At 26.3% G+C, this 18,170-nt stretch overlaps 4 protein-coding genes across 7 annotated transcripts; 1 reads left to right on the top strand and 3 right to left on the bottom strand.

Annotated features, from left to right (window-relative positions):
* Positions 1-13: 13 nt before the first annotated feature.
* On the bottom strand, positions 14-2,861 carry LOC122568723 (clathrin light chain). 3 transcript variants are annotated; one of them, XM_043728808.1, is made up of 7 exons: positions 2,721-2,861; positions 2,112-2,270; positions 1,824-1,910; positions 1,655-1,744; positions 1,460-1,571; positions 1,243-1,254; positions 14-421 (listed from the first exon to the last, which is right to left on the bottom strand). In XM_043728808.1, exons 2-7 carry the CDS (start codon positions 2,263-2,265, stop codon positions 241-243), a joined length of 636 nt encoding a protein of 211 aa, XP_043584743.1. In that variant the 5' UTR covers positions 2,266-2,270; positions 2,721-2,861; the 3' UTR covers positions 14-240. The 3 variants fall into 3 exon arrangements, with proteins under 3 accessions (XP_043584743.1, XP_043584744.1, XP_043584745.1); XM_043728809.1 differs by lacking the exon at positions 2,721-2,861 and adding an exon at positions 2,453-2,565; XM_043728810.1 differs by lacking the exon at positions 1,243-1,254.
* On the bottom strand, positions 2,721-6,297 carry LOC122568721 (cyclin-A2). Of its 2 annotated transcripts, XR_006317185.1 has the most exons (7): positions 5,927-6,297; positions 5,259-5,729; positions 4,963-5,186; positions 4,672-4,876; positions 4,352-4,599; positions 3,019-4,258; positions 2,721-2,923 (listed from the first exon to the last, which is right to left on the bottom strand). XR_006317185.1 is itself a non-coding variant. In XM_043728803.1 (6 exons), exons 1-6 carry the CDS (start codon positions 6,086-6,088, stop codon positions 4,177-4,179), a joined length of 1,392 nt encoding a protein of 463 aa, XP_043584738.1. In that variant the 5' UTR covers positions 6,089-6,297; the 3' UTR covers positions 2,721-4,176. The 2 variants fall into 2 exon arrangements, 1 of the variants encoding a protein (XP_043584738.1); XM_043728803.1 differs by having other exon boundaries at positions 2,721-4,258.
* A 764-nt stretch (positions 6,298-7,061) lies between these two features.
* Positions 7,062-13,345, top strand: LOC122568720 (nuclear fragile X mental retardation-interacting protein 1-like). The gene is made up of 6 exons (XM_043728802.1): positions 7,062-7,865; positions 8,379-8,570; positions 12,038-12,336; positions 12,405-12,634; positions 12,730-12,915; positions 13,026-13,345. Exons 1-6 carry the CDS (start codon positions 7,437-7,439, stop codon positions 13,343-13,345), a joined length of 1,656 nt encoding a protein of 551 aa, XP_043584737.1. The 5' UTR covers positions 7,062-7,436.
* A 95-nt stretch (positions 13,346-13,440) lies between these two features.
* On the bottom strand, positions 13,441-17,951 carry LOC122568717 (RNA cytidine acetyltransferase). Its single transcript, XM_043728797.1, has 17 exons — positions 17,737-17,951; positions 17,349-17,612; positions 17,125-17,283; positions 16,754-16,990; positions 16,474-16,678; positions 16,292-16,413; positions 16,078-16,214; positions 15,722-15,997; positions 15,573-15,654; positions 15,393-15,509; positions 15,145-15,321; positions 14,933-15,080; positions 14,703-14,847; positions 14,424-14,629; positions 14,175-14,347; positions 13,817-14,065; positions 13,441-13,724 (listed from the first exon to the last, which is right to left on the bottom strand). The coding sequence occupies exons 1-17, from the start codon at positions 17,842-17,844 to the stop codon at positions 13,494-13,496; spliced, it is 3,036 nt and encodes a 1,011-aa protein (XP_043584732.1). The 5' UTR covers positions 17,845-17,951; the 3' UTR covers positions 13,441-13,493.
* Positions 17,952-18,170: the final 219 nt, after the last annotated feature.

Genomic DNA, 18,170 nt, shown 5'->3' with positions numbered 1-18,170 from the left:
ATATTTATGCACGTACTTGCTATCAGTAATCTTTATTCACAATAATATTACATTTTTTCTTAACAGACCATATATGATCTTTTTTTCAAATGATATTATTATAACTTGCAGCATACACTTTTCTTTTGTTTCATAGTATATTTATACATACATATATGTGTGTATATATATGTGTGTGTGTGTGTGTGTGTATATATATATATGCGTATATCTATAATCCATACCAAATTATTAATTTAATCAAAGACTGACTGGAGCTGGTGGAGTTTGCTTCAATTGCAAAATAATTGAACGCATTCGAGAAACATCTTTTGAAGTGCGGGAAGATTTGGGATTAAAGTCGCAAAGTTTTGCAATGCGTTCCCATTCAGTTCCTGGTTCCACTTCATCAGCTTCTGCTACAAATTGTTTTTCTGCGTTCCTAGAGATAAATCCATTATATTACATAAGTTACAACGTATAAAAACTTAAATGCGACAATACTCGAACATTAAATGCACTAATGACATTGCAGTATATGTATTAAATAATTTTATTTTCGTTTCTTACATATAATGTGTGCAGCGACGCAAATTCAAAATTTTTTCTATAATTTTTATTCACATGAAAGTATGCTTTTTGTTTTTGATAAAATGTGTCACGAAAGTTATAATCTACGTAACGAAAATTAATACAAATATTTCATATAATTCTATCTATGAAATTGAAAATCGTAAATAAAGAGGAAACGTTTATATTTTTGTATCTGTTCTTAGATAAACAAGTTAGGTAACTTTACCATACTTTAAATTACCATAAGAGATATGGTAATTTGATGTTATATTAAATGTATACATACAATATAGAAATGAATAATTCCTATAGTATTTATACGTTTGAAACATTTTAATATAGTTGATAATGAAATTGTTAAAATTTAATTATTGTAACATTTATGTCAAAATATAACGATATAAAAATTATAAAATATTATAATGTTTTAATATGTATCTTTATGATAATTTCTAATGTAATTAAAGTCAATAAATGTGTGGCTTACATATGATACGATTTGAAACAATGAGATCTCAAGTATAATTGCATCAAGCACAAAATATACGAATTATTACAAAAAAAGCAGCTAACATATATGAAAATATTTCCGATACCATTCTGCAAGTTGCTTTATAAAGTGAATAAGCAAGCTATATTATACAGCAATGCAATGCAATTATACATGCAAAAAAATATAGTATAACTTACTTGGCAGATTCCCTAAGAAGCAGAATGAAAATAATATAATTGTATGTAGTACATATTTTAAATAAAATATTTATAATTTTATACAGAATAAGACTTTTAATTGCATCTACAGATATGCGATTAAAAGTTATATTTATAAAAAACATATTGAAAATATATAAAATAAAACAAAATTAAATAAATTAAAAGAGGGAGGAAAGGCAATTTTAAATATTACCTGTTTGTAGTTTTTGTTTTACTAATAGCTTCTGCATGATGTTTATACCATTCTTCTAATTCTTTTCTTGCAGCTTCTTTCCACTCTTCCTTTTTCTTCTCTTCTTCTGCATCTAAATAAATTACATATAACAATAATTAAATATTAAAATTATGAATGTTATATAATGGAATCTAGCTAAAAGAAGATATTTACCTTTTTCCTCTAGTCTAGTTTTTTGTTCTTCTCTCCATTTTCGTATTTTTTCAGGTTCTTCCTTTACAGGTGGAGGCTTGGGAGCAGTTTCTGAAAATATTTTTAAAAATATAACATCCCATAATAAGTTATAAATGATTTAATAAAAAAGCAATAAAATATAGTTTACCTATTACTGGAGGTGCTTGTGTTTCAGAAGGTTGTCCAATTGCATCTATTATTTCAAAACTACCTTCAGCATCACCACCTGGACCAACTTAAATTTCCAAAGTTTGGGATAATTAATTAGAATTACCCAAATAAAAATATATTTGTAATTTATAGTGATTTGTTTCATTATGCATATATTAATATATAGTATAAAAATGAAACATTTTGTCGATATCAAATCAAATATTACAAAAGACAATAAAATGATAACTTTTTTTCTACTTATACATATATTGAATTTAACTACCATCTATATTAGATGCCATTGTAGGAGCAGAGATAGCAACTGGTGGAATTTCATTTTCAAGCCCTGCCAACTGATCCTGTTCTCTTGCTACAAATTCCGCCACTGGATCTACTTCTTGCTCATTGACAAAGTTGTCACCAAATGCCATATCCATTTTGTCTAATAAAAATATCAAACAAATTGACAAACTTTGTATTAATATTTTTAAATATAAAAAAACCCCTATGAATATAAACTTTTATTTTATACAAAATTCTCATACACTTATTGTTTAACTTTCAGTCAATCAATTTTATAGGAGACAAATATATATTACTGTTACTGTTATATTATCTACTTACTATTATATTAATATTTTTCACTTTCATTTATTTCAATTTCATTTTGTAATATATATTACTCATTTTATAGGTTAAATTAAAATCCTATAAGTAAATTTGTTTATCCATCAAAAAACATAAATAAAAGTAACCTAAAAGCATGTATTTATTCATTTAAGATATGATTAAATTGTATAAAACATCGAAAATACTGAGTATAATATGCGAAATAAAATGAGAATATTTATTTAATAATAAACGTAAGAAAATGTTGAATCAAATATTATACCTCAATAATATTATGGAATGTGTAATTTTTATCTCGGGAAACTCCCACAACTGTCTTTTCGTTAGATTTCTATTAAATATCAACTGCAAATTGTCAACGTCAATACTAGTTTAGAGCACAACGCACACATGCGCACAATTGAATATAATGGCAAAGCAAGAGAAATCAGTACTACCAACATCAGTAATATGAAGAGAATATCTCTAATATTCAAATGTTTTATGTATTTAAAAAAACACATGTCATAATATGTAAAATTAATAACATTGTTTATTTTATGAATAATATTAGTAATAACCTAATTCTTCTTGTCATAGCATATGAAAACAATATTCTACTGAAACACCTATTTCAAAGTTTCTTGTTTAAAATTGTCTAAACGTTTTAACATTGAATATTGTTATTTAACTATTGACTTCCTGCTTAATTTGCTTTCAAAGTATATAATTTATCATAACAATTTGATTTCGTCATATCTTTTTAAAAACATTACACAACTATCGTATGAGATGTATCTTTATATATATCGTAAATATTATTATTAAAACATTCAATATTATGATCGAAATACAACAAAAAACAAAATTATGTGTATATCCCTTTTTAATATGAACATTATAGACACGCATAGTGTATCAAACACTTGAATACTTTTGTTTTGCTCAGAGATCATGCATAAAATATAATATATATTTTTAATATTTAACGAAAGTATCCATATGAACATTCGTATATGTTTTAAACTGAAAATTTATCTGTAAATGTACGTATATGTATAAACAGAAATGTTTTTAAAATAGCATGATCTATGAAATGTATGTACAATATATTTTTTAAAAATAGATGAAGAAAAGTGATTAATAACATTAATTTTTTTGGTTACATCATAAAAGATCGTAAATAAATAGCTATGTCAGAATCCTAAAAATAGACGAATGTTGTAATCATTTTAATACATAGACGCGTTTCCATCACAATGATGTATATTTTTAGTACAATGTGAATAATAAATACAGTTATTGTTTCTTACACTTCCTATTATTTTATGACAGATCACTGGCAACAAAATTTAGATATCATGTATGTAGAGCAAGTGTTCTGTTAACAATCGTCTAAAAAATGCATATAAAAATACAAATTCCTAAATAACATAATTTAGAGCTTCATTCGTTAATATAATGACGGAGCTCTAAAAACAGTTATTAAAATTTACCTACAACCTATAAAACGTATAGGTGGTGGTGGGATATGAAAAATAAAGTCAAAATGCTTGTCTAGGCTAAACATAGTGACCATATGTTAATAGAAGTAACTCGTTCATTTCATTTGTGAAAGAATAGCTCAGTCTTGCCCTAATCCCCTCCTTGTCTTTCAAAACACGGGATTTACAACGGGAGGTTCGTTATCTCCAAATATGTATAGATTTTTAGATTTTTCTATTTTTGTGTAATGCCTATTAGGCATTTTCTTCTTCATCTTCAGAGCTCAGTGTAACATTATCAATACATCGTGGTAATAATAATGCTACATGTCCATATCTAAATAAAAATATATTAGACATAATGATAAAATCATTGATTTAAAGGATAAAAAGAAAAGAATTACTTTGAATATTAAATATCTAAACTTACTTGCTGCTTTTGTATTTTTCTTGGATGGCTTGTTGTAGAATATTTAATGCATTGCAAAAGGTTTTATTCAAACACAAAATGCATTCTTTAAGATCCTTTAAGCTATACCCTGACGATAATTCTAACTCATGTGGCCACATCTCTTCTAACAATGTATGCCGTGCAAGTGCAATTGCAGATGCAGCTAAATGACTAGGTAAAAATTGGAGATATGGATCCCCCTCAAGCATTGATAATTCACAGAGATACTATAAAATTTTGTACGAAAATTAAAATATCGTATTGAGAACACAATGAGGAAATATATGTAATGTATTTACCATTGCTAAAAATTTAATTTTTTCAGAAAGGTTATTACTAATACAATATTCCATAAGGAAGGTAAGTGGTGTTGGAACAGTTAGATCAAAAGATAAAACCCTCAATATTAAATGCTCCATACGTAATACTTGTTTTTTCGTATATGTGTCATCTGTGATATATACAAATTCGCCTACATCAGGTGGATAAATCTCTTCGTATTTTCTAAATTATTAGTATAACATTATTTTTTGAAAAACTAAAGATTAGATATAATTAATTAAATAGATATATAGATAAATGAAACTTACGCAGCAATAAACATAGCTGCTGTACCTACAAGTTGTAATTTTGCTCTTACAACGCTCATGTATGATAAAAAGCGATCTATATATGAAACAGCTAAATAAAGTGTTTCAGTCTGTAACCGATACTCTTCCGCAACTTCTACGAGCCAATCCACTAATATCGATCTCATTGAATATGTTATATCAGGTTGTTTCTTCATATAGCCTGGTTTTGGTCTATGCTGTGTCTAAAATAAAATATTTTATTAGAAAATTATTAGAAAAATATATAGAAAAAAATTTTTTAGGTAAATACATACTTCTGCAGCACGTAAATAATTATATATATCAGCTCTATATTCATCTACATCAAAAAAATTCATTCTCAATTCTTTAATAGACTTTCTTCGTTTTTGATGGTTTTTCTTTGAGGAAGACAAATAAGAAATTGATTTTTCTAAAGACATTGGACTGCCTTGTGAAAAAATGACATCATTTTCTTTCTTTTTATTTATATCTTCAATAGCATTATAAAATGTTGGTAAATTTGAGACAGTCATAGGATTCACTTCTAACCTTGGCTTCTCTCTTTCTGGTTTCACATCTTCCTTCTCTTTTATTTCTTTCTTATCCTTTGTATCTCTAAGTGCAACAGAAGTTTCTTCTTCTAACTTATCTTCATAGATTTTAAATGTAACTTCCTCCTTTTTCTCATCATAAATTTTAAAAGGTTCAAACTGTGTAGGTATAACAGCTTTTGTTTTTGGATACTTTTCATCCTTGTATATTTCCTACACAAAGTCAAACGAATATAATTATATATTTCACTATTAACATTGATAATAAATGATTTTAAAGTCATAAAAATGTTGTACAACTTCAAAAATCACTTTCTATAGTTTGATTAGTGTGTACTATAAAAATAATAAATATCGAGTTTTCCAGTGTAGAAAAACGCGGGAGGAAAGATTACGAAATGTATACATACTGGTTTCGTATTACGATTACAATTATTGTGAAGAACACCTAAAACTGCACGTTTTGTTGGTTGCAATGTTTGACTTTGAAGGGGCACGGAAATATTTTCTTTGCCGCGACGAACATCGCTAATTCGATTTTCTTGATCCTCGTGTACTCGAATCGTGGCCATTATTTAGTTCCAATTTTACACCCAATCTTTTATATATAAATCGATTCTTCTCCTTTTCTAAATTATTATTACTTTTTAAACACTATGCATGCCCTCTTCTTGTTACAATTAAGAGTATTTACCGTCCATACATGGCAGATAAAATTTCGAAGCTCTAAGCAACCCAACAAACTTCAGTTGCCGTTTGATTTCAAACAAACGTAACTTCAACAGCTGGCGATACGTTAAAAGCGTTGCTCAAATAGACCAATGAGAAGAGCATGTCTCTTATAAATCGGAAATACACCAATCAGATAAATAACGTGTTAACTTGCGCCTTTAAAATTATCCTTGCTTATAGGCGGATATACACATTAATGTACGATAAAAAAACTTTTTTAAATATAAAAATTTGTTATCTATACACATTTTTAAACGTATGAATTATCTCTAAATTTCTTAAGGCTTAGTTTCATCGTATAATATAGCTATTTCAAGTGAATGTAAATAACTAAATGTAAAAGCCATACTTTAATGATTGATATTTGCATATACTATCTCTTTATGTAAAAAAGAAAATATAGTTTTTTATATAATTTATTTATAATGTATTTTAATCGATTGGCTAAAAATTGAATTGATTAAAAAGTTGTACTACTAAGAAAATTATTTGAATTGAAAAATGAAAATGATAAAATTATTATATAGAAAAATGAAATAAATTATATGTATCGTATTTTTTCTAAATTCAATAATATATAAATTATAAGTTAATTATGAAATAAGTATTATTTGTTTATTTTTCTTCTAGTATAGTATAGATACTATTTACACTGAAGATGGCAGTATAAAATAAGGAAATATAATTCTATTGAGAAGGGAATGTAAAAATAAGGGAATAATTAGTAAAATAATCAGATAGAAAAATAAGTATTAATTATACAATATCAAATTTTCAAATTGTACAAAATATTTCAGATCAATTTTCTAATATCTTTTACTTTCAGATACCGGAATTTTAAATCGATTTATACATCTTAAAGTTTGTTGTTCATGACTACTGAGAGCAAGCTCATCGGCACTGATTGCTATTTGCCGTATAAAAGGTTTATTTGCGTACAAGTTCGTAATGTTTTTACAATTTTCTCGACTACAACTAATACCGCGATTGGTTTTGCAATAAAAATTAATTACGATAATACCGAGAAGTGCATAATATTGACATATATTACGTATTTCTCGTACAAACAGTGTGTGAAGTTAGAGTCTTAACCTCGTAAATAACGTTTCGCATTCGACAGTATATCAATCATTTACTACTTAAAATTGTAAAAGTGATTGAAAAAGATCCACATAAAAAAAAATAACAATGAGTCCTTTAAATCGAGGACCCCTGCTAGGGCCAAGAGTCCCACCCGCTGGTATACGACCTCCACCACCTCCTAGATTTGGTGGTAGACTTCCACCTCCTGGTTTACCTCCAAGAATGCCACCACCTCCAATGAATCCAGTTTTTGGGCCAATAAGACAAAGATTACCACCACCACCACGACCAGTTGGAGTAAATCGACCAAGTGGACCAATGCCACTGTTTGGTCCAAGAGTCAGAGGTATTGCTCCTATGGTTCCACCGATTAGCTTAAGAGGTGTAGGACCTAGAGGACCATTAATGAGGCCTTGGCACAGAAGAGCATTGCCTCCTCAGATTTTATCTCATATGAGACCAAGATTTTCAGTTGGCAATGGCAATGCAAAAGGCAAAGCACTGAATAATGTAAAAAAAGTCAGTAAACTTGAAGTAAGTATAGATTTTTTTAATCATCTTGATATTTGTAGAGTTGAGCAAATAATTCTATTACTTTGTCAAAACATGTAGTAATAACTATATGAAAATGAAGGCATGAGCAATGAATTTATTTAATTTATTGATTATTATTTTTCTTATTTAAATATTAATTTATTTATGTTTTATTTATTTGTGTTTTAGTCTCAGTAGTATTATGAAGGAAATAATTATCTACTTTTTATTCTAAATTTTCTTTTGTATTTGAAGTCACTTATTTCAAATTGTGGTATTTAAATAAAATGGATTTATAAATCAATGTAAAATTAGTTATTATAAAACACGAAGGAGAAAAGTTTATATTTCTAGATATAATTATTAAAATTCTTCATTGCCTAATAATACATTTCTGATAAGATTTAATATATTGATTGACAATAAAGAATAACTTATATATATAAAAAGAAATTAAGAATACAAATTTTGAAGTTATTTAAATTCTGACTAAAAGATATTATAATTATTTAGGAATTAGAACTAAAGAAACCATGGATGACTGATGAAATTCGAAGTGAAATACAAAAGAAAAATAAGTTGTATGCTAAAGCAAAAAAAAATAAAGATGCAAAAGAATGGGAAGAATTTAAGGATTTAAGGAACAAAGTAACAAGGATGATCAGAGATGCTAAAAATGATTATCTTGCAAAACATCCAGAACAGGTATTTTTTCCATTTAATTTTTGTACATATAGTATGAAATAATATTCTTTTCATAACTAACAATTTATTAAGAGAGATTAAACTATACTTTTTTGATTAATAGTTATTTCATATATCTTTTATTTAAAATATGTTATGTACAAATTATATAAAAAGAAGAAGGTGTAATTTTTATATATAAAGTAGTAGCCCTACAATATAGGAAAAATTACAACAGTAACTAAGTTTGTGATTTTGATCATTTTATTTTCTGCATAATAAATTTTAAATTATTTTAGTAAAGAAGAGTCAATATTTTATATATTTATAACTTGATATTTTGTGTACTATACATTTTCCTATAATGTTTATAGATATTATACTACGATTAAAAATACAACACCATTTACAGTTTCATATCTATAGAAAGTTAAACTTGTTATATACTTTTATACAATTCAAAAAGTTTGTGAAATATCAGTTACAGGATTGATAATCTATATGGCTGTGTGGGATTCCAAGACTTTTGAGTTTCCAAGTCTTGAGACAATTCTGCACATTCCTAATAATCAGTAATTATTGTAAAAAATGAGTATAATACACTAACTTGTAGCACATTCTTTTTAATAGTTTTAACAATAGCTTTATTACTATTACTTATGTAATAAATATTTAATTATAATGAGAGGACAAAAGAGGTAGACCACCCTGTAGAAATAAGTAACAAGTAATTGTACATGCTTTCATTGCAATTAATATCTCTGTATTCTTCTACTATTTGTGAGTATTAACATAATAATCAAAGACTGTATTTGGTGTATCCTATATCATAGGTACAATAAAATTCCACTTCATTTGTTTTAGCGATTTGCACTAAGTATTTTTAGAACATTTCTTAAGATTTAAGGGTATTAATATAATATATAATATAAGGATTTAGATTTATTTGTTGTGAGATGATTTATATATGTGTAGACAAGCTGAACAGTTATAGTTATAATTTATAAGTGTAAATACCTTTTTATGATATTCAAGACATTTACAAGCTGACAATATTTAATTGCAAATATTTTTTTATGATATTCAAGTCATTTACAAGCTGACAATATTTAATTGCGTTATAATAATTATATATGTAGATACATTTATTTCATTTATTTATTTCATTTGTATTAATTGTTTTATTTAAAATAATATATTTGGAATTATAAAACATAATAAAAGTATTTTTATAAAAAGAAGATCCTAAAAAATTACATTTAATTTACATAAAAAATTTTTAATTTTGATAATAATACTACTAATATATTATTTATGTACAAGATAAATATTACTTGCACCATTTAATTGGCTCCTGTCATAGTTGACAAATTGCTTTGATTACAGGGTGGTCAAAAAACAGATGATAAGAATACGATCGAATCCGAGGGTGTTCAGAAAACTGAGAATGCGACTGAGCTATCAGAGCAAATGGAGCTAACGGAGGAGATGCAGCCTTCCAGCGAACAGGCACAGTCTTAAGCTTCAGGCTACTCCTCCATATAAACAATTGAACAGTTGAAATTTTCACAAGTATTTTGTTTTCAAACTTCAGAACGATTTGATTCTTTCTTATTTCAATGTGCAGTATATTGAGAACATTGCAGTTTAAATACTTGTGTCATTTTTAATTACAAAATTTATATTATTATCCGTTCTTTTGTCATTTGTAAAATATCATTTCTTTGCAATATAAGTCCATTTTTAGCATTTATATAAGTGTGTAATGTTAAACTATCATGCTAAAATACTTTGAGAAAATAGAGTTTAATGATGAATAACATTTGAATAATAAATATTCTTTTATTTTTAGTAATACTTATAAAAATTAAACTGTTTTTTTTCTTACATCATTAGTATATGCTTATATATAAATGTAAAATTTTGTATATTTCCTATACATATATTTTCATGTTAGAAGTATTAAATATCTATCTTTTTTTCACACCAAATATCTATATAAAAATCTGGCCTTTGTTAATTCTGTTATCATAAAGCTCTTTAATTGCTCTTTGGCCAGCGTACAGTGCTGCAAGCTATAACATTCTTAATGGAAAATTTTGTGAAACCGTTAAAATATTCTCTGACATACAAATTTTATTCAATATAAAATTTGCTTAAGTATTTTTTTCATAGCTTGTGGCTCTGTATCAAGATATGACAATTTTTGTAATTGTTCATTATTATGTGCCGTAGTATTGAATATTTTCATTTCAATAATACATGACTTCCACAAAATATAAATTCAGAATAAGATAAATTTGTAATTAAGATACGTATTGTAAGAATAAATCGTATTTCTATAAGTTCTAAATCTGGTGTCCCCAATTACTCTATAAACCACAAAAGAAATTCTAATATGCGTTCAATAATCGTTCTGAAATATGAAAATGACCTTTTTAGATTTCATGCACCAAATAACTTTTATAAAAGTATTATCTTCCTAAAATCTGGATCAATTACACATTACATCATCGCATATAATAAAGATATACTCTGTTTAATTAATATTATGTGATAAGTAAAATTATTAGATTTACAATATTAGATATACTTTTACTTCAAAACAATTTAAAATAAGAATTTATTATATTACTTAAAAGTTTTAATGAAGGACTTTTTATACTATCAATCTAATTCTATATTTTAGGACTATAATATTTACATCTTTTTACAAATTACATTACTTTCTATTGCTATACATTTGTGGTAACCATAAAATATCTTTTTTTGTAACTATACACAAAATTTATCCTATGTTAATTGTTGATTTAAAATATGAGATATAAATGTGTGTTTATAATACTTATGTAAACTTAATAAGTGAATTTCTGAATACCCTGGAAAAGATTTTAAAATGTGAAGTGTAAGCAATAGTTGCATATAACAATAATCATACAAATAATCATTATTTGTAATACATTCTTATAGTTACTTATATACATATATCAAATATTGATTTTACTCAAATAATTATGAAAAAATACTTCTATAATCTTATAAATGTTACAGTACCATTAATAATTCCTATTAATTTTTAATATCCTTTTCTACAAACTTTATATTGAAAATGTAGGTATGTGAATGTAGATATCTCAATTAAGAAATAATTTACATTATCTATTAATGTAAAACATTTTTGTAAGCAATTATTCTGTGTATAACTTTATATCTAAATTATTCAAACTAAAAATTTATCATGTCTTAGACGAAAGAATTATTTTGAAAAATGCAACACTCTTTGAGTTTCAAGTAAATATTCATGTATTATATGGTACCAAAACAAAAAATTATGAAACCATGGAATTAATTATAAAACAGACATTGAAAGAAGTCAGCGAAGTCTCACATATTACTACTTTCATTAACAATTGTACCTCAAGAAGTATTTTTGCATTGAATTTGAATGTGAACAATGTATAAAAAATATTTGAAGTAACCATTTTTAGGCTCATCTTTATCCAAGTGATGAAGAACCATATGATCAAAGAGATGAAAATTACACCAGTTCAGAGGATGATGAATCATTTTATTGTGAAATATGTGATAAAGATTTTTCATCAGAAGATGCTCTTTCTGAACACAAAACGGGACATAAACTTTGTGGTATTGATGGATGTACCTTCTCTGCTCATCCATTACTTATTGAAAAGCACATTATTATGCAACATAATACTGGTTTGTATCATAAAATAAAGAATGTATCAACTCCAGAAGAGATTGAGAAGTGGATAATGGAGCGAAAAAGGTGTTATAATAATTTTTAAAGTTGGTAATAATTAAGAATGATTTGTATGATATTTAATAATATTGTAGGAGATATCCTACAAAAGCTAATGTTGAATTGCGAAAGGCAGAAGAAATGGAAAAGGTACAAAGAGGGGAAATAATTAAACAGAAACAAGAGGTTACTAAACGGAAAAGAAAAAATTTTGTACGTTCTAATAATCAAAAAACAGTAATAAAGAAGGAGCCTATCAAGATATCTAATAATTTTATAGAACTGAAAGAGAAATACAGGGGTGTATATCAATTTTCTGGAACATGTGAGCATTCTATTATTGTGTTCATGTAATTTATATATATATATTTTAATATTCTTTTTTCATTTTTAACATATTTGTATGAATAATATTTGTAGTAAGTTTAAGAAATGAAAGTTTTCAAACAGAAGATCAATCTAATAATGACATTAAAGATGACTACAAGGAAAATAATAATTATATTTCTGATGAAGAGGAAACATTAGTTGCATTACCAAAATTTACTATTGCTACTTGTAGTATACCTAATTTAGTAGCAGATTACAGAAGTGCTTCTGAAGAAAGTAGGTATATTTATATTAATTTTTAATAAACTCATTGTTTGTAATGGAGAAGTTATTATTTAATGCTCATATATATTTTATATATAAGTTCTATAAAATAATATTTGTAGGTGATGCACCCGAAGAAATACCATTTAAACAAATAAAATTAAATAATGACATAATAATAGAAGAAAGTAGTGCAATGGAAGAAATTGTTGGTAAAAATGAAGTTGTTGGGAATAATTTGCAGTCAACAGATACAGTTCCTAAAATTTCTAAGATTAAACAGCCTATTACAGTAAAACGAAATTCAAATATAACGATAAATAAGAAACAACCATATACGTCCCAATTATTGCAAAAATTACTTTCAAGATCTATTCAACACGAAAGAAATTTAATTTGCCAATGTGTAAAATATATAGTAGATAATAATTTTTTTGATTAAAATTTTGTAGTTTAATCAGTAATGTAGATATTTTTTAACTATCTTCCTTTATATCAAAATACATCTTTTATTAAAATAGAGCAAGGATAAATGAATATTATGATATATAATCATTTATTAAATTTTATAGGTTATATATTTACACCAATTAAGTTTTGAAAGAACGTTTTTTTTTTTTCTTAAATTGTTTCTTCGGAATTTCTGAAGCATTATCATCTTCTCTTCCTCTCTTCTCTCCACTTTTTATAGATATAAGATGCTTACTTTTCTTTCCCGAAAGTGCATCATTCCAATCAGTTTCTGTCCCTTTGATTGCATATTGTTCTAAGTCTTCTCTTTTCAATTTTTCCAATTCAGCTTTTTGTTTTGCTTTTAGTTCCTAAAATTAAATTTATATAATATAATAAATTTTATTATAAATATATTAAATATTTTTTAATATATTTGATATTATAAAGAAAATGATCAAACCTTAGCTGCAGATTCTAATTCATCGTACAAACTTTGTCCATTGATAGGATTCAATTGCACTTTTTCATTATTAGTTTCCATTTTCATCATGGTGGTTTCAATAAAATTCTCTGCTATTCTATTAAGGCATTGTACAAATTTACGTATTGTACGATTGAATAAACCAAGTAGCTGTGTTGGTGGTAAATCTAATTCTTCAGCTAATTTATCAACAGTTTTGTGTTGCAAGCCTAATCCTAATAAAATTGCCTAAGAATAAAAATAGGAACATTAATAAAAAGTTATTATTATCATAAAAAGTTATATTTAGATACAATTATTTCAATGTTATTAGAGACATTATAAACATCATAAATACCGATTGCACTGCTGATAGATTAGTATCACCCATCATGTTTAAAAAGTATGTACGTGCTAATGATGGCAATAAATCCATTATTAAATGATAGTCTGCCATATTATTACTATACATGGTTAAACGTTTTAGATCGTAAGATGTGAAATAAATATCTAATATATCTTTCGTCAATGCTAAAGAAAACAATTATATATATTATAGAGACAAATATAAACATCAAGGCAAATATATCATTAGAAATGCACTAACTTGTAATCTCTGATGTAACTGATTTGTTAATCAATATACTTAAAGCCAATGAGGATGAATACATGTTAAATGATATAGACAACAAATTTATAAATCGTTTACGAAAGTCATTCCAGTATGCTTGTAGCCACTTAACATCTTGTTCAGAATTTATTTTGTACAACATAATACATGAATGTTCACCTGTAATATCATTTGTTGTTTGCCTAAAGAAAGAAAAAATAAATATTTACTTTTGTTTAATATGACGTAATAATATTAATAAACATTCGTGCTAACCTTAAATATACTGGTACAAAACTAGCTCGTTTCCAAAATTTTAAGAGGGGTTCAGTAACCCCAAAAGACACTCCAATATAATCCAAATTTTCTGGCCGTCTTTCGCTTAATTTTAAAAGGAGTGGTGGAAGAGAAGCTCGAGGTTCTAAAAGATAATTAATATAAAATTACTAGGATAAATTAAAATTATATAATATTTAGTATATAGTACAATAAATTTGTGCAGTTACCTAATCTTTCTTCTAACAAATTCACTTCTTCATCTTGAACTTTTGATATTTGTGTTGTGCATGTTTCTGACAGTGTTTCGTTAATATTCAGTATTTTCATTTCGTAATATTGTTTCAATAATTCCAATGCTCTAGCACCATATCCCATCTATATCAAAATATTTATTGAGTACAAATTACTTTCATTGATTTATATAATGATATACACTTACTCCCTGATACTCAGGATGTGTTGCAATGCGGACAATACGTGCTCCAGCCAATGCCGGAAAATCTTGATCTTGATATTGTTGCGCAATAGTCCATGGTATAAGATCACCAGCTGCTCTACGCCCTCGAACTAGTCCATCATTTATAGTATTTTTACTTACTTCACCTTCTAAGCAAATCTACGCATTATAGAAATATTAGGACTACCAGAAGTATTGAAGTTACATTATATACGTATTATATTACTTACTTGAATAACTACTAATACCTCAGGTAACGTTTTCTTGTTTGAATCTATTGGACCCAAAAGACAAAATAAATGATGTGCTGGCGCGTCAGACATCATTTGTAAATCATTTGGACTATTCTGAAACATTATTAGAAATTCTGTGTCTTTTCAAACTTTAAAGGAATGAAAGAATATATTTACCTTATAGTGCGAGGCGACATAAAGAGCTACCAATCTTTGCAAAAATAATTCAGATGCTTTGTGATAAGAAAATAAGGTATCTCTAAAAAAAGAATGTAATAATATGAAACACTAAACATTATACAAAATAGTAATTAAAACTTAATTACCTATTTATGTAATATAACTGGCACATATCAGGAGGTGGGCATCCAGATAATATAGGTGTATTTGTTGTAGCATTTAAACATAACAAATCGCACAGCCATTGCTCAACAGAATCTCCTGGTTTATAACGAATAGATTCCTCTAAAGTCAGTTCATGTAACTGCCTTCCAATAATAATCTTTTCATTTTGTTGTTTCTCATGACTATTTGAGCCTATAGTTTGACTTCTTAGTTGTTGTAATAATTTTAATGATAAAGATCTACCTGTTCCTTCATATCTATTAAAAATATAAGTATAAGTTGTATATAAATATTAAACCATGACTAAAAAGATAATTGAAACATAAGATATAATTACCCATTAATAGTTGATGCAAGAAATATTAAATAAGGACCAAGCATAAGTTTCACATAGGGAAGAGGTATTGCTGCAGCTTCATCAATTACAAGTAATTCAGCTTGACTTAATTTGTGGGCATCAGTAGGATGAATGTACTAAGAAAAATAGATTTCTTGTTAATTATATTTACATTACTATTTTGACAAACTGATCTTATATATTAAAAGTATACCTGAATTGTTTGCCTATGATCTCGAAAGACATTTACACGTACAGTAGCTTTATTAAATTCAGGATTTGTAGATTGTACAAGTCCATAATCAAGATGTTCTTGATATCCTAATGCATCAAATCCTAAAAATATAAAATAAAATTTTACTATGTTTAAATTTGACATTACCTTTTAATATTTACCTTTAAAAACAAATTCAAATAGCGTATTCAAATTTTCTGGACTTGGACTTGTAATGTAGATGTTTGAATAACCAAATGTTATGGCACCAGCAACAGCTAAACCTAATGCTGCAGACTTTCCACGACCTCTGGCTGCAGTTAAGGAAACAGTAGATCTCAATGTTTTTTCTGATATGCATTCGATAAATTTAAGAAGTGCTTTTGCCTAAAAATATTAATATATTTTATATATCATATATTTTACCAAAATATACATATTTATTTATTTTATGTATTAAACCTGATCAATTGTTTTGCAACAATTAACAAGAGAAGAAATAGGTTGTGTATCTTTTAAACTTTCTTTCAATGCATCTAATTCTGATAAATTTTCAGAAGAGGTCGGTTTTTCTATGGATTCAATCTTTAAATTGTGTGATGATAATGGTAATACATTCAAGTGATCATCAACAACTAAACATCTTTTGCATGAAGCAAGAGATAATAAAAATCTTTCATTAAATCGACCAACAACATCCTAGAATTAGATAAAAAATATTAAGAAGTTATTTAAGTTAGTTAAAATGTTATTAGTTTACAGGTTACTTAAAACTATTGTCCAAATTAAACAAATCTATTTATAAACTAATAAAATAAAAATTAATGATATACTTTATGTGCTTCTGTACGAAATCTTTTATGTACATCCATATTCATGGTATATAATTGTTTTAAGGAGTTTATTGATTGTAAAAGAAATACAATAAGTCCTCCTCCCTCAATAGTTTCAATAGTTCGTGCTAACAAATTTGGTGTAATTGCTTCAAAGTCCTAAGAAAAATTATTTTCTGTTAAAGTGATCATTTATGTCGAACTTAAACAAATGGAAATCTTACTTGTAAAACACACATGCCATATGTGTTCCCCAATATTTTATGTGTTTCATGATAATAACAATATCGTATATTAGTAGAAACAACAAATAATTCAAATGGATCATCTTCATTCACATCCAATTTTCCTGATCTAACTTTCTTTTGTATGGATTTCATTCGCTTCTTTCTATGACTGCTAAAGCCTAAATCTTTCTTATAACACCAAAGAACGGAAGGTCTAGCTTTTACAATAGTCTTTGATAACATATGATGTAGTAAAACAATCTAATAAAAAATTGTAATTTAAAAATTTTTAATATTTATTAACACATAAATTAACATAAATATATAACAGAAATTTAATTATACACTTATATATTTATTACTTACAAATTTAATGTATACTAACCTGATCTCGTGCTTTTTCACCAATAACAATAAACATTGTTCTATGTCCCGTAACAACACCATTTTCAATTAAAACACGAACACGATTATCTATCTTTTTTCGAACCATTTTGAGAATAAAATTTTCTTGTCTAAATTTTATTCGAAAACGTGTACCACGCGCACAGTGTATGTTTAAATCACAATGCGCGCATCTATCTTATATCCTTAATGTTAACCCACATGTACAATAAATTGTCACTAATTAAATGAAAACATTTAATCATTATAAAAAATAAATAGTGTAAAAATCATTAATTTTTATAGCTATACGATTTAATTATAATACAATAATACATAATACATTAAAATTGAACGAAAATTAAATATTTAGACTCGATTCATATTAAAATTGAATAGTATGTGAAATTTATATATTTCTTTCTCAAGTATCAA

This window comes from Bombus pyrosoma, linkage group LG6 (assembly GCF_014825855.1).
Source record: "Bombus pyrosoma isolate SC7728 linkage group LG6, ASM1482585v1, whole genome shotgun sequence".
In the NCBI taxonomy this organism is placed as follows: Eukaryota; Metazoa; Arthropoda; class Insecta; order Hymenoptera; family Apidae; genus Bombus; species Bombus pyrosoma.
Note: the sequence above shows the minus strand (reverse complement) of the source record. Positions and strands in the feature narration are given on the sequence as shown.

Coding starts and splice junctions, on each gene's coding strand:
- LOC122568723 (XM_043728808.1), bottom strand. CDS start 2,265: ATGGATATGGCATTTGGTGACAACTTTGTCAATGAGCAAGAAGTAGAT. Junction 1,911..2,111: donor AATGGCATCTAATATAGATG/GTAGTTAAATTC, acceptor TGGAAATTTAAG/TTGGTCCAGGTGGTGATGCT. Junction 1,745..1,823: donor ACAAGCACCTCCAGTAATAG/GTAAACTATATT, acceptor AAATATTTTCAG/AAACTGCTCCCAAGCCTCCA.
- LOC122568721 (XM_043728803.1), bottom strand. CDS start 6,088: ATGGCCACGATTCGAGTACACGAGGATCAAGAAAATCGAATTAGCGAT. Junction 4,600..4,671: donor AAATTAAATTTTTAGCAATG/GTAAATACATTA, acceptor AAAATTTTATAG/TATCTCTGTGAATTATCAAT. Junction 4,259..4,351: donor GAAAAATACAAAAGCAGCAA/GTAAGTTTAGAT, acceptor ATTTTTATTTAG/ATATGGACATGTAGCATTAT.
- LOC122568720 (XM_043728802.1), top strand. CDS start 7,437: ATGAGTCCTTTAAATCGAGGACCCCTGCTAGGGCCAAGAGTCCCACCC. Junction 12,337..12,404: donor TGGATAATGGAGCGAAAAAG/GTGTTATAATAA, acceptor ATAATATTGTAG/GAGATATCCTACAAAAGCTA. Junction 12,916..13,025: donor CAGAAGTGCTTCTGAAGAAA/GTAGGTATATTT, acceptor TAATATTTGTAG/GTGATGCACCCGAAGAAATA.
- LOC122568717 (XM_043728797.1), bottom strand. CDS start 17,844: ATGGTTCGAAAAAAGATAGATAATCGTGTTCGTGTTTTAATTGAAAAT. Junction 14,848..14,932: donor TTTGTTAGAAGAAAGATTAG/GTAACTGCACAA, acceptor ATTATCTTTTAG/AACCTCGAGCTTCTCTTCCA. Junction 14,348..14,423: donor AGTTACATCAGAGATTACAA/GTTAGTGCATTT, acceptor TGTTTTCTTTAG/CATTGACGAAAGATATATTA.